At 39.1% G+C, this 21,316-nt stretch overlaps 1 protein-coding gene across 1 annotated transcript; it reads left to right on the top strand.

Annotated features, from left to right (window-relative positions):
- Window positions 1–4,096: 4,096 nt before the first annotated feature.
- NDUFA9 (NADH:ubiquinone oxidoreductase subunit A9) lies at window positions 4,097–18,877 on the top strand (the record flags this gene model as incomplete). The annotated part of the gene is made up of 10 exons (XM_029086313.1): window positions 4,097–4,267; window positions 5,057–5,154; window positions 5,346–5,437; window positions 8,417–8,558; window positions 10,337–10,439; window positions 11,208–11,275; window positions 11,441–11,517; window positions 14,596–14,691; window positions 16,585–16,651; window positions 18,613–18,877. Coding segments are annotated over 10 exons (1,085 nt in total), but the record flags the coding sequence as incomplete, so codon positions are not given.
- Window positions 18,878–21,316: the final 2,439 nt, after the last annotated feature.

The following is a 21,316-nucleotide window of genomic DNA, read 5'->3' as shown; positions in this document are numbered from 1 at the left end:
GACCTGTCTGAGGCAGGAATGGTCGGTGTTGCGTCTTCCTCCTTCTCGGGGAACCGGGGTGTGTAGCCCAGAGCGCTGCCTGGGCTCGGCTCAGGCTGCCGGTGTAGCCGCACGGGAGCCTGTCAGGCTGCGGCTCTCAGAATCTCGGCAGAGGAAGTGCTGCCCTGTGGGCGAAACGTTCGCGTTCCTCATGCGATTTCTTAGGTGACCTCGACATTTTGGCAATGGTCTATGAAAATGCCCAAGTACCAAAATTATATTTAAAGCTGGTGTTTGTGCCTTTGCCACCAAAGCAGAACTGATTTTTAGTTAAATTGGTTCAGCCCGTGCTCCTCTGTTGTGTAAACTGGGAAGTGGCAAAGAGGTTTTGTTGGTTGACAAAGGTGAGGAAGGAATTTAACATGCTTTTAATTGGAGCAATGGTTCTTTTCAAGAAAAAGATTGTTCTGGGTTACTGTGGATATTTGTGGTTTAATTCAAAACAGTGTTCATAAACTGCTTCAAATATGGGTTGCAAAAGTAAACTTCCAGTGGCAGTTGGATTCTGGTTAGTGAAGAAGCTGGAATCCTCCTGTTCTGAGAAAGAATCCCTATGCAAGTCTGTGTGACATGGGAACACAGAGCTCTAAGCGGTGCTGCTCAGCCTGGGGACATTCATGTGGGCTGTGAAAGCTGTGTGGCTCCGTGGAGTTACATTGTCCCCAGTCCTGAGTCACTAAATGTTGTGTTCTGACAGGGCTCCACACCGTGTGGAACATACTTTACTGCTGTGAATCAGTGGGAGGATAGCTAACCTGCTTTCTTTGGGTCTCATAGATACTCTTAAATATCAACTTTTTTTTATAATATAGTAGTAATTGGGCACCTAGCCATAGATGGTGATGATTTGTGACAAATCTTGTTACAGTTGTGGAATAAGAAAAGATGTATACCACTAAAGACCTTGCCGTGTAAGGCAAACAACAACAGGCGTGTACACAACAGTGGCAGAATACAAACCAGTAACTGGATGTTATTTGTTAGCATAACAGTGATAACATCATGAAGAGCTTGTCACCAATAATTTTTCCAGAAATAACAGCAAAAAAAAACCACAAAGTAGTTGAAAGATGTGTATAATTTTTTTTTCAGCTTAACTTTCTTGTTGTTCTTACCTGGGTTGATCTGTTTAATGATACTTTTTTCAACAGGTGCTCCCTGTGGACTGAAATCTTGTTGCTTTTAGGTTTTATGTTGTAAGGACTGAAAAGTGTTCCTATCTAGAAGTGACAGACATAGGGTAAATTCTGTAAATATGGTTATTGTGTAATTGTTTTTGTTTACAAACCTTTAGAAAGAGACATTATGTAAACAAAGTATGGAGGAGTATGGGTCATCAAGCTTTCTCTTTCACTGGCTCAGCATACCATGTAGCTTTTCTGCATACTTGAAGGAATCTTGCTGGCTATAAAGAAACCAGTGATTTTTCTGTGTGTCTACTTTTCCTGAAAAACAAATAGCAAAACACTAGTTATTAGAACACTACAAAAACGAAGGTAACAAGATCATTCAACTGTCTCCCTCAGTGTTATCCTTTACGTGTGCACTTGTACTGAGCCTTGTTAATCTCTGCTCTCCAGGTACCCATTATATAGCTACAGGTTTTATTCTGTACAGAGTATTGAATATGCACTCCTGATTTCATTTGCAAGTTTGTTCTGTTGTTGTTTAAAAGAATTAAGAAAAAAAAAAAAAAGCAAAAACTCTGCAAGAGTTTTGAATGTAAAAACTTAAGCTCTGGACTGTTATGTTTGTGTAGTGTGTGTCAGATAACATTGTAAGGTGAGCTAGCAATGTGTTTTAAGATGTGCTGGATTGGAAATCCATTGAAATGACAGTCCTCACTTTCACTGTAATTCTACAGGAGTATATGCAAAGATTTTTTTAGAGGGCAATATTAAATCAACAAAATGATAGAAAAAGCAGAGAGGATGCTGTTAAATCAACAGGATGATAGAAAAAGCAGAGAGTGAAAATAAGTGGTGAATATGGCAGTGATGAGTTGGCAGGTTCCTTAAAATTTGGCACATTCCTTAAAATTTCAGTTTGAGGTATTATGAAGTGTCGTATGAACATACTGTGTTACTTTTAAAACTACGTGTCAGTCTCAAGGTCTCTGCTCCAGTAATGGAGAGGCCCCGCATATCTGGTGCTTTAAGACAGAGAGCATGCCCAGTTTAACTGTTCCTGAACTTGGACCTGTTTTGTAGGAGAGTTGCTTTTTAGGAAGTCATATACCTACTTGAAGTATGTGTGGGTAATATCTTATGTTGTCCTGTTTCTATCAGCCAATTGGAGTGTAGTTTCTAGGCATAGTGTATTAATTTGCTAAGTACAAGTGTATGTGTGTGATTGCTTTATTTGGTTAAGGGGATGTCAAACTACCTTTCAGGACAAAATTGGAGATGTGGTATCTTTAATTATTCCAATTTGTGGGTCATGGAGAGAGGAGGGATAGACAGACTTTGGGGCAGAGAAACACTTCCTTCAGGCACTGAAATCTTGCTGTATTTTCTGGTTTGAATTCTATCAGCTGATCTAACAAAATATAATTTATGTCCAAACATACCCCATTCTTTTCATCTTCTTATCATAGCTACAACAGCAGCGCTACTGGTAATTACCAGTGTAACTGGTAATGCATATTGAGAAACAAATAAAACATACTCCTTCAGTGTACAAGTAGGATTGTTTGTTTGTTTGTTTCCTAAAGTGTTCGTCATTCTGATATCAAATACTAATCTTGTTTTCATTATGATTCTTGCTACTTAGATTTATGTGGAGAAGATTAAACTTGCTTGTTCTCATCCCGAAAATGCTCGTGGCCATGACTTACTAAAAGTTGGAAGGTCACTTACTGGATTTCTGTTATATCCTCAAGCTATTTTTCCAATGACAGCTCTTACAGTCTGCTCTTGTCAACAGCCAGACGTCTGTATTGTGCTTGTCCACTCTGCATTTCATCTGTTCCTTTCTTTTTAGGAGCATGGCCACATAGTAACACTAAACACTTCTAATTTAAAAAATCTCTTACGAGCAGTTCATTTATTGCTTTTGACTAACTTGGTTGGAGGGGGTATATGTTTCTTCTTTTCAAGATCCCTATTTCATAAGGGCAGTTAATGACAAAACAAGGGGAAATGGCTTTAAGCTGAAAGAGGGCAGGTTTAGATTAGATATTAGGAAGAAGTTCTTCACTGTGAGGGTGGTCAGACACTGGAACAGGTTGCCCAAGGAAGTTGTGGATGCCCCTTCCCTGGAAGTGTCCAAGGCCAGGCTGGATGAGGCTTTGAGCAACCTGGTCTAGTGGAAGGGGTCCCTGCTGATGGCAGGGGGGTGGAACTAGACGATCTTTAAGGTCCCTTCCAACCCAAACCATTCTATGATTCTATTCTATGATTCTATTGGAGCTACATTGTCAATTTATGTCAATATCCTGGTGATGTCCTGTTTCCCTGGCTTTCAACTTTCAGAGCTGCTTGAGAAAAGGAAGAGCTTTGAGGCAATATTCTGTGCATCATGGGTCTGGCTCTTTGTATCTCCTAATTTCCCTTTACTCCAGAGCTATGATATAGAAAGATTGCTGCCTTTTCCAACATTTGGGTCTCTATTTATATTTAAATAGAGATAAAAAGGATGATTAACTGCATCTAGAGCGATTCTGAGGTCTTTGTCCCATGGTTCCCAGATCTGGGAGCAGCATGTGGATGTACTTGGGTGGGACTTGCCTGTAGCAAGTATTCTTTATTTGCTTAACCTCTGTGCTTCACCTTATACATCAAGTATTAATGCTAGCCAGTTAAGCTTTAATTGCTGTTTAGGAACTGATAAACTTAGTCTGCTCCTTTCACATCTTAGTTTGGTCTTTGACTTTTGTCAGCAGCTCCCTCAAGCCTGCTGTCCTCTGACCTATCCAGATGTCTCTGAAATAGCCTGTCAGGAATATTGACATGGGAAACTTTGCTGAGGGAGATTATGAGAAAAATAACGCTAACTATGGTTTGACACTGATAGTGTCTGGCTGGTGTCACATGCTCTCCCCTGTTTTGTGTTGTAGGCCCTGGCATTTCTGTGTTAGCTGCAGCACCATCTGTGTTGCAGCAGCACCGCCAAGTTCATCATGCGGTGATACCTCATGGAAGAAGCGGACGATCCTCTGTTAGTGGCATCGTGGCCACTGTCTTTGGGGCTACAGGTTTCCTTGGAAGATATGTTGTCAACCGTTTAGGTAATGTTCCCCAGGAGTACTAATTAGAAAAAATTAAGTGTTTAATGAAACTCTAGTTTTCCTTCAGGTTGCAGGATAACCTAGAAATCTCTGGCATTTTGGATCTCAAAGTGTTTTGTGTGATACTTTCATAGTGCTTTTTCTGCTAAAGCACCAAGATGTGACAACTAGTAAAAGCTGTTTTGATCTAGGAAATTTGGAAGCTTTGAAGGTTGTTAAAGTCATTGAAATAAGTGATTCTCTTTCAAGTAGTGTTTTTCAGTCTGTAAAATGCATATCTGAGTAGAGGTACAGCACGTACTTTGTTCTTCTGGTTTTGGCCTTATTAGGACATTTTATGAAAGTGTTTGCAGGAATTTGATTGGAATTCTTTAAAATTGCCCTTTTGAGTTAAAATTTTAGAAAATAACTCTTTTTTTTCCTTCTTCCCATGCAACTTAAAAATGCAAATATCCTTAGATGTGACACAATTTTAGGTATCATACTATGTTTGTAGCATACACTGTGATTTTTTGTTGTTGTTAACAAGCTTCTTGCAAGCTTCTATATTTTGTCTTACAAGCCCAGATACCCAAGAATGTCCCTGCTTAAGAATTCCAGTGATGTAGATTAAAAAACTTACTTCTGTTCTACTTTTAGCTTTGCAGATAACTTTTCAAGATATCTACGTGTATTTGTTGTGCTTTAATGCCAGGGGGAAAAAGGAAGTTTTGTATATTCAGAAGTTCATCTACTGAAGTTATGTAGTAGTTTGAGATAAATGAAACTCTTTTTTTTTTGAACGCTCAGGTCGCATTGGATCCCAAGTAATCATACCCTATCGCTGTGATCAGTATGACCTCATGTATCTGCGGCCGATGGGTGACCTGGGGCAGCTTCTCTTCTTAGTAAGTCTTTTGCTTTGGCTTTAGATCAAATACAATACCATTGCTATACAAGGAAGTCTGTTAATCATTCTCAAAGTCAGAACTCCAGCTATTGTTTAGCCTTTAAATGGAAATGGTGTGAAAGAGCTTTCTTTGATTATACCTATTTACACATTATCTCATCTTTTTCCCATTTGATGCTCTGGTTACAGGAGTGGGACTCTAAGGACAAAGACTCTATCCGAAGAGCCGTGGAACACAGCAATGTGGTCATTAATCTTGTTGGAAAGGAATGGGAAACAAAGTAATTTTCCTTTTTCTTTCTTTTTCCTTATAGATACATTTGCACCAGGTATTGGGCATTGTAGCCACGTTTTACAGCATGTGTACAGTATGCAGTGATGCTGATATTATTCTTGGCTTCTATGAAAAGGCTGAACTGAGATTTTGTGTATAAAAGTTCTTCCATTTCTTTACATGGTTAACTGGAGCCCTGGTTATGATCTGCTCTTGAGAAGTGTGTTCTCTCTATAATTTTCTTATGTACAACTTCTCTCCTGTCAGAGAGTTCAATGCACTGCTTTCATACACCTTACAGGTATTTCGTGGGTGCCTTCCTATAGCTGACAGAGGCTCACCAGGTTCTGTGAGCTCATATTTACATTATTACAGAAGTGGGCTTTCATCCTGTCGCTTTAGCATGATGATGAATTGTAGCCTTCTAGAATAAACTATGATCAAGCTTTTCCTGTTCTCTGGTAAATGTTAATAAACAGGAATAGTTAATGGAGAGTCCCTAAGGTTATGATTAATAACATCATTCCTTGATAGAATTTTAGCACAGACACTATTAGTTACATAAGCATTTTTATAATATTCTTTAAAAATAGTTCCTTTTTGAAATCCATTTTTAAAAAAATCCCATATTTATTTTAGGTTAAAAATACCCCTAATAGCCTCATTTTTGTGTGTGTGTGTGTGTGCAATTACATCTACTTTATTTAAAGCCTCATGCAGAACTTTCAGACAAAAGCTCATTAATTTGGTGATTTGCCTTTATATGGATCATTTTGCTATCGTAGTAGGCAGAAACAAATGTAAATATCAGTTTCATCTACATTTACAGGCCTCATGACTTTTGCTCTTTTTTTGTGAACAGCCATTTGGTGTTCAAATTGTAGAATTAGTAGGCAAATTGTGTTAATAGAAGAGATTTATTAGTCTCCAATTGTATAATTATTTTTCCTAAAATAGGTGCTTGCCAACAGACACCATTTTGGCTGTTTCTTGTCTAGTTAAATATACGTAACTTCTGGGACACAGTTTGATTTTTGCATTCAAATTCATAGAGGTACTTTCCTTTTGTGATAGCCACTTAGCTCCTTGTCCTACTGCTGGGGACTGTAATGTAATTTATTTAGGGAAGAGCCCACCAAATTTAAATTAATTTTGGTCTTGTGCATCTGACAAGGTTTTTGGTTCTTTTTTATATCTTCTTCAGACTTTGAGATATAGGTAAAAAAAGTACAAACCAACCTGTCAGGACTGTTCTGTGCTCTTTCTAAATTGTGAATATACGAGTTCAAATGCTTATTGCTGTCAAAAGAGAATAAATTTCTTTGTAATGTGGGAGTGAGGGAAGAAAAGAAAGTCTGTACAGTTGGCCCAAGGACCATGTAATCTCTCTTTATCTTTCAGATATGTATTTCATGTGTACTTCCCCCTTTAAAATTTCTGGACTTGTGTAAAAAGTATGATTTATAGAAGGGGGAGTTTCTTTATTATTGAAAGGAAGTGTGAGGACAAAACCAAAAAGTTTCGTTCTAGTTAAAATCGCCCAAACCTTGTCACTCTGGTCAGTTTCGACGGATTCCAAAGCAGAGGAGTTGTGGTACCTGTTAAGGACTTTTGGACGTTCCAAAACCTAACCACTGTACTGCACAAATGTTCTTATTGTGTATTTTTTACATGTTGGTATCAGTGGTGGTGCTGGAACCCTGAGATCAGATTCTGTGGTCTGTTAAACATGAGGTCAGACTAACCATTGTAATCATCCCAAAGTCTATGACAAACTTAAGCAAGGGGGTGAAAAAAAAGGAAGATTAGAAGTAAAGACCAGTCAAAAAAGTGAAGCCTGCCATTAAATACTTTCCTCCTTGCCCAGTATTAGTGTGCAGCCTCATCTGTGTATACGATGTTGTTTGAAAACTCCATAGTTACAGGAGGGATGTTGTTCGTTCTTGTGTGTTTCTAGAATCTATTTTTGTGAGGAGAACAGGAGTGATGGTTCCCAGGATCAGATTAGTTATTGAAGGGTCAAAAATAACTTTTTATTTTTAAGGCTTTCTTTAGACTCCAGTGGGATCTGAAGAGTTGTGGGAGTAGATAAGGACAGAGAGAGGCATTTGGACAAGATGTTTGTTACCCAAAGCAAGTGGAAAAGATGGAGTGGGGTGCTTACAAGGACAATATAAAGACACAAGAAGCCAGTTCTGTTTCTTGTAGTCTTGGGATAGTTGGAAAGAATTTGGGGATGATTGCCAGCCTGTAGTGTCAGTTCTGCTTGGAGACAGAGCTTCTGTATTGTTCTTGATCAGATGCCAAACTAGATTACAGTTGAACCCCCTAATTTAGGCCCCATGAATGCCATAAAGTGAGTGGAGTTGTTCTGCTTTCTGCATGCTTCTCCCTGAAGTCCCTTACAGCTGCTATGAAATGGTTCGAACTTTTTTGTCAATGTAAGATTTTTCCATTTGTATAAGCACCTGCCTGTTCTTTGGTCTGTTTTTGTCCACTTCCCCAATGCCTAGCATCTGCCCTAACTTAGACTGCTCAGAATTTTTGAGCTCCTTTGTAGTGTAATTTGGTGCATCCCCATCAAATCAAGTCAAATTTTGAACAGGTGTTGTAAAAAGACAGCTTTGCTCAAATTTCAAGATGCAGCACTTCTCTTGGGGGGAAAAAAAAAATGTTTTTGCTTGGGAGAAGTTTTCTATTTGTCACAGGCAAGTGGGCAAGAGGATTTTTCATACTGATTTGATCTTAACAGGTGAAAAAGCAGACAGTACTAAAGCTGTAGTTGAAGCTTGCTGTTGCATTTCACTTGCATCTAGTTTTTACTATATGAAGAGTCCCTCATGAAAGGAAACTTTGTTTCTAACAAAGAGCATCAGGATAGGTTTTTGAAATATATTCAAGTAATAAGCATTGATTTCTATTTGGATGGTAGGCAGCCACTGTTGATTGCTTTTGAAGTAAAATTTGGGTTTTTTCCTTGTTTTAGAAACTTCAGTTTTGAAGATGAATTTGTAAATATTCCTAAAAGTATTGCAAAGATAACTAGGGAAGCTGGTGTGGAAACATTCATTCATATCTCTCACCTGAACGCTAGCATGAAGAGTCCTTCCAAATACCTCAGGAATAAAGTAAGTCTGGAATCCTTTTGAATATATTTTCTGAGAGCCTACCTTTTTTTTTGTTGGTTGTTTTTTTTTGTTTTGTTTTGTTTTGTTTGTTTGTTTTTTTTCCCCAACTGGGTCTGTTTGAAGGAAGCCAATGTATGAATTTAATATGGAATTTTTTTCTGCAGCTGTGGAATTTTTGTTTCTGTGCTTATTGGAGCTAGAAATCCTCCTTAGTACTTCATATGCTTTGAAGGGAAATAGATCTTGTGTTCCTGAAAACTATTGCTTTCTTCTATCCTTGAATATCTTTGCATCTAAAATTACTGTAATTGAGAAAGAGGAACTAGTTTGATGGTTTGGGATCCGATATCAGGCCTCGCATCTAAGGCTAGAATGACCTAGCAAAGTATAGAATGAATCACAGAATCATAGAATGGTCAGGATTGGAAGGGATTTTAAAGATCATCCAGTTCCAACCCCCCTGCCATCAGCAGGGACACCTTCCACTAGACCAGGTTGCTCAAAGCCTCATCCAGCCTGGCCTTAAACACTTCCAGGGATGGGGCATCCACAACTTCCTTGGGCAACCTGTTCCAGTGTCTGACCACCCTCACAGTGAAAAACTTCTTCCTAATATCTAATCTAAACCTGCCCTCTTTCAGTTTGTAGCCATTATCCCTTGTTCTATCACTACTTGCTTTTGTAAAAAGTCCCTCCCCAGCTTTCCTGTAGCCCCTTCAGGTACTGGAAGGCCGCTATAAGATATCCCTGGAGCCTTCTCTTCTCCAGGCTGAACAACCCCAACTCTCTCAGCCTGTCCTCATAGGAGACGTGCTCCAGCCCTTGGATCATCTTCGTGGTCTCCTCTGGACTTGTTCAGACAGGTCCATGTCCTTCTTATGTTTGGGGGCTCCAGAACTGGATGCAGTACTCCAGGTGGGGCCTCATGAGAGCTGATTAGAGGGGAAGAATCACCTCCCTCGACCTGCTTGCTAAAGTAGTTGATGCCAAAATGAATGCTGCAAAGACAGATGAGTATCACGGTTACAGGCCCTTGAAGTGGGATTGTTACCTACCTTTGTACAAAACAATATCTGATTTTGGTATCCTATTAGTTTTTTCCTTATTAGGAGGTATAATTTTCTGTTACTGATTTTCTCTTTTTAATATAGATATTGTCCCAGTTTCAGCTGTGTTTGTTTTGTTTGAGCTCACTGTACTCTGCCTTGTCTTTAGTATAAACATTTTTAAAACCAGAGTTAAAATTTGGTAACTCTCAATGTGTAACAACTCTGTAGGATAGTTGGGCCTTACTGAGTTGGGCAGTCCCATGTGGAAAGTAGATAGCTGCCACTGAAGTTTCTAACTGTACTTAAGCAGTTCTCGGAGTGTTCTGATAATGTAGTAGGGGTTGTGTAAATCTTCTGTTTTCTTCCCAGCTCTGTTCTGACATAAGCAAGAGCCTAACTTAGGGTAGGCTTTTTCCTTTTTGAACTTTGTCCTTTAAAATTTGTGTCACTTCACTCGTGAGACTGTGTTGTATCTCAAATAGAAGAAACAATCTACGCATGTATGGGACTTTGGGGTGTTCTGTGAGACCCTTATCTTAGCCTTTATCTAAAGGTCTTTAGAACTTTATCTCAAAGATCAAGTGGTTCAGATATAAGTAATTTTCGTGCTACCGATTGTGTCATTTCTTTCAGGGCAGTAGTCAAGATGTGTGAAGTTCTGAAAAGGCGTTTTCTTCTGGTCTGCTCAGAACGGATCTAATGAATGTGTTCCTTTTAATTGAATGATAGGCTGTTGGAGAGAAAGCAGTGAGGGAAGAATTTCCAGATGCTATAATTCTGAAGCCTTCTGAGATGTTTGGGAGAGAGGACCGATTTCTCAATCATTTTGCAAGTATGTACTCTTGAAATAAAACCATGTATGATTTGTATACTTCTCTGTAGAGAACAGAGGGAAAATGTGACTTGCTTTGAAAAGCAGAGGTATGTTTTTATCAGAAATGTACTATTTTTGTTAGCTGAGGGTGTGTAATGGGAAACATAATAAATTTTCATCTCGGCACTAAATTCTTTCTGAATTTAGTTAGACTTTGCTGTTTGATTTTTAATTTTTTTTTTTGTGGTGAGGGGATGTGTACTATCAGTGGGGTTTTTTTGTTTGTTTTTGGGGTTGGTGTTTTTGGGGGGTTTTGAGTTGTTGGGTTTGTGTTTTTTGGGTTTTTTTTTAGTTTATTTTGAGCTAAGGTCTTGTCATCTTAACCCTTAAAGTAGTTTACCTTGGTAACGGAAATTGACCTGAGTTGTTCGGTGCTCAGATGCAGCAGCAGTAATGACTCTGACGCATCACCAACGAAATTGTTAGATAGGGTAGAATGGAATCTGTTTCTGTCTTGCAAAGTTGAAATATCTATGAACCACTCGAAGTAAACAGTAAATGCAGCCTTCCCATCCTGGTTAATAAGAAAACTAAATGTGTGTTGAAAACAGCACTACTGGAATTGGGTGGTAGTTCTTCCCAATTCTTTTATTTATTTATTTTTTAAAATTAAATCAGTTTTCAGAAGAGATCCACATTCAGCATAGTGCAAAATATATTGGCTATTTGCTTACTGAAAGAATTTCCAGATTTTATTCTCAAGTTACGTATGTGTCTTTCCCTCAGACATGCGCTGGTTTGGTGGTGTGCCTCTTATTTCTCTGGGCAAAAAAACAGCGAAGCAACCAGTATATGTAAGTTTTTGATAAAACAAGACAATCCCAAATCCTCTGTGTGTGGATGTGTTGTTTGTTGTTTGGTTTTTTTTTTCTTTTCCCCCAGTAAATCACTTCTGAAAGAGGAGTGTGTGCATGCATTCCTGTTTTCTATTGGTCATTATCTGAATTTTTTTCTCACAGGTGGTTGATGTAGCAAAAGCAATTATTAATGCAATTAAGGATCCTGATGCTAAAGGAAAAACATATGCCTTGGCTGGGTAGGTTACTTTTCTGATTCTAATTAACTGAAGTACTTCTTTTTGGTGTCATTTTTTGGCATGCTGCACAGTACATTTAATTTCTCCATCCAGGCACACAGTTTGAGCTGCAATAAATTCCACCTCCTTTTTGGGAGGAAAAATGACTCAAGCTGTTATTGTGAGTACTCTGAAAATCCTAGTTTGGGCCCCATTGTATTTAATGTTATGTATGTGCACACAGAGAAATAGACAGTCTTGGGAAACATGCTAGACAGCATAGATTTGGCGAAAGTTCTGCTAAAGCTGTGTGGAAACCACCTGGAATTAAAATTAGTAGGGACAGTGTATCTCTTGGAATATTTTGTGTACAAAAGCTCCAAGTCAGAACAGGTCATTAGGATTAAAAATAACCAGCATGGCAGATGCTAAGGTAATGGGTCCATGTTTTGATACTGTAACGTAGCACTGGAACTGGTCTTCGTCCAATCTGTGCGGTGAAAGGAACGTTAGATTCATTGATAAAGAAAACAGTTGCTAATTAGTCAAGATACAAATGATGCTGAATGGCTCTCTTTTCTATTGCATGCATATCTTTATCTTCCCCCCTTATACACTGAAAATGTGCATAGTATCTGGATTTTGCAGAAGGCTTATCTTTGATTAGGTTGTTTTTTTCCACGTTTGTTTTGTGACGCTGTTGCAGTGACAGCTCTTTATTCCTGTAGTGCAGAGATTGTTCCTGGTTCGTCTTTTACTCGTGTGGTGTCGCTTTCTTCAGTGCTGTAACGGAGCTGTTGAGGAAGATGTTATCCTGGCAGCTAGGCTAGGTATGCTGTATGCTGGTGTTCTGGCAAAGGCAGCAAGCAGGTCTTCAACTTCTTTAAGGTCATGCTGAGGAACTTCTGCCCAAAAACTAACAAAATAAGAGAAGGAAGTTAATAATGGTCTGAAAGGACTACTGACAGGAACAATAAAATTACTAAGTAACCTGAAGTTGCTTTCACATCATTGGGATGATATGAAGTGTCACACTAAAGAACACGTGGAAACAAATGCTAGACAGCCATCCAAAACCACTTTTTTATCAGAGAGAATAGATATATAGGTGTCAGGTGGACACAACTAATGCAAAAACACAAAATGTGACAAAATTAACCCTTTGAGTGGCTAATTTATCTCTTGGGGGCAAACTCGAAGATGGGTCAATATGTATGCAAAGCCACCTGCTGCAGAAGGAAGGAGAGAGGCCTGTTTTTAGGTTCATCGCAGTCTCAGCAGAAACAACTGCTCCAACTGCAGGAGAAATTGAGAATTGCACACTAAATAGAGCACTCTTGGCAGCCACATGGAAGGGCAACTGGCTAAACTTCGAAGGTATTCTTACAGTTTCAAAGTCTCACTTTTTTTGGCAATTTACAGAAGGCCAGGAGTTCAGTGCCCAGGTTTCAGAGGCAGGAATTCAGGCAAGGATGCCAGGCTTTCACTGCAAGGAATACAGTTTCAGGCACATAACAGTGACTGAAAAGACTTTGAATGAATGGTGATCTAAACTGAAGATCCAAAGCAGTGTTGGAAAACCAGAGGAACTCTGCAGCATAACTCTTGACTAAAGCTGTATGAGATGGTTTTTAATTTTTTTTTAAAGGAGCTACCAGTTTGAGTTTAAAATACTGATTTTGTAGAAGAGCATTCTATTTCTGTGGGTTTTTTTGGTTTTGGTCGTGTGTTGTCGTCCCCCTTCTCCCTGCTCCCCTTTCCTACTATACTGTGGAACAGTTTTAATTGTGACAACTAGTGATGTCATTGCTATTTACGAATGACTGAAGATTTGGTATGGTTTTTTACTACTCTTTCCTCCATGGCATTAGTTTTGCTTCATCCACTCTTTACATCTTCTGTCTTGAATGCTAATGCTCTCTAGAGCTTCCTATCTGCTAGTGTTGTGGTTAATGTAATGACACTTCTATGTCATTCTGTTCTTGGTGAAGTTGTACTGTTAATGTTTGGTAATTTGTAAAGCAACACATAGTATTTATCTTTATTTTCATGTTTTTAAGTTTGGCTATGTTATACATTCTTACATGCTTCTTACATATCAGGATAAAAGTGAAATTGACTTATACTACCTTTGGAGAGACATGAGGATGTTAAAGTGTAAAGTGTAAAAAATTTGGTAAACAAAACTTGCTGCTAACTAATGAAAACAAAGTTGGTTTTTCTTCTCAGCTGAGTAAGTAAATTTGATATTACCTCTTGCTGTGTTTCTTTTGTAAGTTCTGTTAGCAGAGGAAAACTTGATATCATGTTTTTGATAGTAGTCATGTAACTTCCTAAATGCAGGTCTCTCTCAGGTTATATAATCCTGCAACCTGGATGAAGTTGATGAGGAGTTTCAAAGGTTGAATGGGGAATGGCAGGTTACAGGGTCGGTCGTAACAGCTCTTCTCTGCCTCTTCTTCCTCCTCACGCTGTTCCACTGCTCCATCGTGGGTCCATCCATGGGCTGCAATCCTTCAGGATAAACCTGCTGCAACATAGGCTCTCCAGGGGCTGCAGGGGAATCTCTGCTCGGGCATCTCCTCCTGCCCTCACCTTGGTGCTCACAGGACTGTTTCTCACACATTTTTTCCTTCACTTCTCTTCCTGTGTGGCATTTTTGTCCTTCCTTAAATGTGGTTTCCCAGAGGAACCACCACCTTCTCTGAGGGGTTCAGTTGTGCACCATGGTGGGTCCATCAGAGCCAGCTGTGCCTGGCATGGGGCTGCCCTGACCTCTCCACATAGGCTGCCCCTGCAGCCCCTCTGCCAGCGCCTGGGCACTGGCACCCAATGCAGTGATGAAACAATTTTGCAGTTTGTCACTTGCTGATGTCAGATGATGCATTTTTCTAACTGAATCCCTCTTTATTTCAAACAGCAGAGAATCTGGAGAGACAAAATTTGTTCCCCTCTTGTGAGGAAAATGACAAGTCTGGCAAATGATTTAGATTTAAGAAAATAGACCCTTGGTAGGCTTGGAGGGTGGAGGGTTTTAAAGTTTTTGTCTCTTGTATTTAAGTATACCCAACTACTTGTAATGTTTGTTTTTTCTTTCAGACCGAACAGGTACCTCCTGTATGACATGGTAGAATACATCTACGCGGTTTCCTTTCGAGCCTTTCTTCCCTATCCGCTTCCACGTCCTCTCTACCAGTAAGTGGGACCCTTCCTTCACTAGGGACTTTGGATCCACCAGGTGGCACAGAAGCATAAATAACTGTTGCACTGGTTATTTAATATTGCCAGTTGTTATTTAACATGGTAGGATCATAAAAATTTGCTTTCTTTAGGTACTCCAGAGTCATTGAATGGCTTTGTTGAGTCAAGAAGTAGCAAAAGGTCCTAAATAGAGTCAATCAATAGCAAACTAAGCAAACTTTTAATAGTACCACGGGGAAAATCTGTGTGTATGTTACTGACCATAGGCCCTGACAGATTTTTCTGCAACAGCTTAAGGTATTGCTACTGTCAGCTGTCCCTCCAGTCTGGTGAGCACTGCCACCCTGGAAGCAGAGCTGGGATAAGGGTGGTATGGATATTGATTGACTTTCTAGTTCGGTCCTTTGTATTGATTTGAGCCACTGTTGGAGGTAAGTTTGTTTTGAGATGTTGGCCTGGGAATTTGAGCAGTGCAGTGGTGAGCAAGTGTTTCTTTGTCTACAATATGAGGTCAGTAACATTTTTAGAAGATAGTAATAAATGGGGATGCAATAAGAGAAGGGTTGACGGTAGTGGATGGACTGTGAAGGCTCTGTTTGCATGCATTGAGCTGCTTCTGCAGCTGTATGTTTTGACCCATGGGGAGGAGAAGCTGATCTGCTGAATTGTGGGTACTGAGTAATAGTGCATGAAAAAGAGCAGTGTAAATCTGAGTCTGGGCTTAGTCTTTAAGGCTTAATTTGACATCCTTTTGAAGAGCTGCCTCAAACAGGAAATGCCATTTCAGTAGTTACCCTCTTTTAATGTTTGGGATACTGGTCCTCCTCAATTTTAGTGCAATGCAAATTAATAAGCTAAAAAAGCCACCAATGTTAGAACCCTCCTCCCAGTCTGCTAATAGGACTCAACATTGGGTTCATGTAACAGATGATGAGTAAATGCTAGAACAGCATCTTAAACTGCGGTGGCTGCTTCTGAATTGGCTGTAGAGGTATCAGATTAACATGGCTCAGCCGACACAGACCAGCTTGTTAAAAAGTAACTATGTGGGTGCTTACTAGTTTTATTCATATTTGCTGCAGTCTGTGTTATGCATTTTATCTTTATGGGCTAAACTAAGTGATATTTCATATTTTTGAGAAGAGAGTGCAGCTAAAAGATGGATAAGCCTTTTTCTGTTTATGTGCAGTAACTAAGTAACACCCTAGACTGCCAGGTGAGTGCTTCAGTAAAGACATTCTGCCTTGAGTACTGTTGGTCCTGAGACACTGAGCAAGAGGTGTAGTGTCACATTCTTTTCTCTGCCAGATTTTCTTTCTTTCAAGGGAAACTGCATTTCTGGAAACTGCAAATACACTAATCCTCATCCTTTTTATAGATGCAGATTGCTACAGATTCCATCATCTTGTTTGTACAGCTGTTAAATCACTTAGTTGTCAGCAAGCATGTTTTCTCATGGAGGCATTGAATCAAACTTTGTGACTAATTGGATTACTGCCTAGACTACTAGGGAGCAGATTTTGGAGGAAAGGCAGGGGCAAGACTGAACCCTCTGGTGTGTGGGGAATTGGATGTGGAAGCTTGCTTTCCTCACCCACTAACATGCAATTTTAGTTCTAGATGTCTGCTTCTCCTTTCCCTTCCAAAGTAAAAGAGTAGATGATAGTCAAATAATTCAGTGGCCAACAGTTAAAGTTATCAGAAACACAGCTAAGAACTTGCTGGCTGGCATGTTCACTGCTTTAATGAATTCATAGCTTGCAAGAACAGCTACAGAACAAGCTGTTGCTCATTGTCTACGAGGTGTGAAATATTTTTACTGATTCTTGTTTTCTTATGTACATCTGGACAGTGACTATACTTTCACAATACTCTTTCTGATTACAGCTTAGTTGCAAGATTTTTTGAGATTAATCCATTTGAACCATGGTTAACACGAGACAAAGTGGACCGGGTAAGTGTAAGACAACCCACAAATTATTCTTGGGAGATGTTTCCTTGTGTATTTGTAAATTCCACTTGTAGTTTTGCATTCAAGGAGTGCTGAAATGTGTGTACATCATGTGGTATAGTATTTCAGTCTGTCCAGTGGCTAGAATTTGATTATCAAGAATTGCTTTCAGACTGTTTGAATACTGAAAAAAATTAAATTTTTAAAGGTGTCTATATATAACCTTCCTCAAAAATGATTATTGTTCCTGCCATACAATTGTTCCGCAGGTCTCACTCTTAAGTTACTTATCCGGACTTGTTACAGTGCCAAGGGGCTACACTGTCGAACTAGTCTGGAGATTCTTCTGGTACAGTCTTACAAAAACTTAAGAAGACAGAGGGACTAACAGAATTTTTATTTTTTAAAGGCATCATTATGATGTAGTCTTTCCATTAGCATCAGTGGAGGAAATATAGTTAACGTATTTCTCTAAATGTGTTTAAGAAAGTGGTTGAAACAATTAGTGAGAAGGTTATATAGCAAGAAGTAACAAGATGGGGATGGAAAAAGGGCCCAGCCTTCTTGAATGTTAAAAGTGATTGAGGCTGCAGTCTTTGCTGTGCCCCACTCCCTTCCCCAAAACACCTGCTATTGAAAATAGCAAAGCCAGAGTAGAGGTTGGATGTGCAATGTGCAGCTAAGCTATGTGGGAGGGGGGTGCTCCCCACTTGTAGGTAACTAGTGAGTATATGTACCTCTAGATGCATTAAAATCACTTACACTGTCCAGATAATGGTGTTTTTAACAACTCAAGTTGAACTGACAGCTCTGGATACAACCCAAATTATCGGGTAACATTTCTCGTGGACATGTTGCAACTTCATATTTTTTGCTAACTTCTCACAGTGTCTTAAGTGGGAGTGGAGACATAACTTGCAGAAAAACAACTGCAAGTGAGGAAAAAGTAGGATTTAGCAAGTATTAATGTCAAAACTGCTGGCGTATGTGGTTAGCAAAGATAGTCATGTACTCTGACCATCTCTAAGCTTGCTGCTCTCTGAAGGTTGCAGGTACTTTCCCAACTATTTTGCAGAGTTGGATTTTTAATGCCTTTTGTTATGATGCAGTATCAATAGCCTCTTTTGACCTGATTGGCCCCAAATTAATTTGAGATAGGGTACTACCATGAATCTGGGAGAACTGGGTCCTGTACTTAGAGCAGCTTACTGAATAGCTGTAAGCAGTTAATTTCTATGTTTACGTTTTTCCATCTGTGAAATAAACCAGTTTCCTATTCTGTTTGGAAATAACTGTGAAAAACTGTGACAGTATGTGTAATAAAGGAGGCAAATTTATTTGTGGTCTAGTGCAAAACTTTTTTTTTTTTCCTCCCCAAACCACTGACTCATCCCCCATACTAGAGAGAGTTGGTGTTGTGGTTCTATTGGCTGTATTGACCCAGGATGTAACATCTCCTGAAAACCTTACTTCTAGCTGCCTATGCAGTTTATAGAGTTATATTTCATCAAATAAGCCTGCATCAGGGCCACATTGAATCTTTTCCTCCTCCTAAGGAAAAACAGTGAGCCAAATCAGTCGGGGAACTGGGCCTGACACCCAGTTGGCTGAGTCCACATTTGTGTTTGAATAGATCTTCAGATCTAGTACAAGATGCAGCAGCATACTCTATTGCGGAGTTCTTTCTTGGGCATAACAGTTTTATGTCAGCAACCTTGAAATTCTAGTAGAATCTCCTAAGAGCTGCCATTTGTGAAAGATTTTTTTGAGACATATTAAAATGTTTCTAGTAAATCTATGGATTTATGCTAATTTGCTTCTGTAAAAGAAAAAAGGTGACTTCAAGTGTAAGTACACAATACTTTTTTTATTACATGAATGATTACATTGGCTGTAATGATCAAGTTAATTCCCTCTTTTTTTTTTTTTTCTTTTTTTTTTTTTTTCTCTTTTTCTTTTTAAAGTTCCACACAACAGACATGACATTTCCTGACCTTCCTGGTTTGGAAGACCTGGGTATTCAACCAACACCTCTAGAACAAAAAGCAATTGAAGTTCTGCGCCGTCACCGCAGATACCGCTGGTTGGATGCTGAGCTGGAGGAAGCAAAACCGGCTAAGACATATCCCATGTAACAGTTGATAAGGTGGTTACTCAATGCTTCTTAAACTGCCTTCGTATGACCCAATTTGTTTGGAGAACTGTGTACATACTGAGTAAAAAATAATAGTAAACTATGTTTCACCAGTGTGGTCTTTTCAGTTATGGAGGGCTGTCATTGAAATGCAATTTTTTCTTTAAAAGATCGTGAAAGCAAATTACGTAATGTTGCTTAGCTGGTGAGCATTAAAGTATTTTGAAAGTTGGGACTAGAGGGAATGTGTCTTAAAACTAGTCAGTTCTCCCTTGGCTCTCAAAGCAAGCATATCACTGAGCTTTAGTGAGTGCTCAAGTGATATTAAGAATGTTGCAGTTCAAGAGTATGTTGCCTGGAACACGTCCTTTCCAACAGGGATTGCTGGCACTGCCACCTGTTGAGGTTATGAGGTCTCAGATAAAGCCCTGTTTTTAAGTTCTAGACTTCTGAGCTTTGTTTTCTGCCCTGAGCACAACTATTACAGAAAATGCCCATCAAAATGGCACAAACCATTTCTAAGTTCAAGGAGTGTCTATCAATCAGACATGTAAACAATTTACTGCATGTTGTCTGATCTCTTGTGGTAATTATGTGTGCTGTGGCTCATAGGCATGAGGAAATGTGTCATTTCTTCCGTTTTTAAATGAGAGAGTAATTATTTTCAGATGCTTAAAGGTTTTATGTGCTAGGACATAGTCTTTCTTTTGGTAAGAAAGATAAGCTTTGCTTCAGGATTAAATATTTTCAGTCATTTTAAGATGAAAGAAAGATCCCTGCCTGAATTTGATCAAGAACTGTGCTTTTTCTTTCCATATCCAGAGTTGCTTGAGGCTTTTGGTTAAATTTTGGCAGAGACATTGTTTGCTAGTGTGCAGCTTAGAGCTGAGTAATTATGTGCAGAGAACTGAGAACAGAGATCTAGATCTTCTACATGCAGTGCAGTTTTCTGATGGCTTCAAGATGTGAAAGATGATGTGTCTTGAATCAAGGAGTGAGGGGCTAGTTCTAGGAGTAGCAAAAATGACATAAACTAGGGTGAACTAAGATTGGTGGGGAAACTGGTTTTAAACTCAAGCTGAGAGAGGATAAAGTGAGTGACAGAACACTGTGTTTTTAACTCCGAGCTTCCTACTACTTACCTTTGTTGGATGTGAAATCAGAGGGAGGGGACTGGGACAAGTTGGGCAAATGAGTATCAAAGGGAGAGGCCTAATGAAGGGGAAATCTGAAGTGGGGACTGGGATGGAATAGGTGATGAAAAGGGGAGTAGGAAAGAGAGATTGTAAAGAACAAAAGGTTGAGGTTAGGGAAAACACAGAAGTCTCTTTGCTAAATCACACTGATTGCTGGAGCCAAAGATCGGAATCTCACTATTTCTGTATTGTTGCCAAACTACTGTGAAACTCTTGGGCAAGGTATTTCTTAAATTTTAACAGCTTCCACATAAAACCTACTGCTGCTAATGTTTTCTCTGTTAGGAATAGATAGGCTCTTGTGATAATACAGATTTTTTTGATCCTGCCTACTATGTGTTCAGTTTGGCTCTCATGGATTGTTTAGTTTTCTTCTGATAACATAAATTCACTTGTGTTAAAATAAATCTGCCAATTCAAACATTCAAAAGCGAAGACAAACTGGAAGTGAAGGGCATATTGTTAATAATTTGATCCTTAACTTTTATTATTTTTCTGAGTGCAAGCTTTTTTGCCATAAGACCCCAAATGTAAATAAATAACCTCGTTAGTACTCATTTAATATGTGCAGCCCTAATCTTGATTTATTGCATATGATTCACATCCTGCTGTGAAAACAGTAGTATTTCTGAACTGTTTCACGAGTGCACATAGAGTACAGAGATATGCAGTTATTGTAATAGTCCTGCATGGCTAACAAGCAGTTTCCATTTTCAGATGGCAAACTGAGGAAGAAAAAACTGTCAAAGGTAATGCTGTAATGTTAGGTGCCAGTTCTGGGAATGCTTACCATAATGCAGTGATTTTTACTTCCCCCCCCCATTCCAAGCACAGCTTTTCCAGTGGCTTCAGTTGCACCACAAACCACTCCTACAGGATCTTAAGGAGAACGCAGAGGTGATGAATGCCTGTGAAAAGTTTGCTTTAAGCAGCCTGCTCCACATCGGATAGGAATACTGGTAAAGTGAATTACCACATTGGTGCTCAGCTGCTGCTGCTGCAGGTTTTTGTTTTCCACAGTACTTTGCCTTACATAGCACTTCTGCTTCCTACCTTGTAGAAACTATGGTGTGATTTCTCATTAATTATCTTTCCAAAGCAATATCTTTAGGGTCTTGAATGTAAAAAACAAAAATTTAAAAGTCACTTATTTTGTAATACAGTCCAGAATACAAAATTACAATTCAGTTTCATCAGTGATTTTTTTTCCCTACTAATTTTTCAATGAGAGGATCTTCCTTCTTATCCAATCCCTACTTTCTCACTTTCTTAGCTTGCAATAGTTTTTCAGCCAGTCTGCAATTTACAGAATACTGAAGGCACTTTAAACTTGGTGAC

The sequence above is a fragment of the Antrostomus carolinensis genome, unplaced genomic scaffold (assembly GCF_000700745.2).
Source record: "Antrostomus carolinensis isolate BGI_N321 unplaced genomic scaffold, ASM70074v2 scaffold1838, whole genome shotgun sequence".
NCBI classification, from domain to species: Eukaryota; Metazoa; Chordata; class Aves; order Caprimulgiformes; family Caprimulgidae; genus Antrostomus; species Antrostomus carolinensis.
The sequence above is the reverse complement of the archived record's forward strand: the minus strand, read 5'-3'. Positions and strand labels throughout refer to the sequence as shown.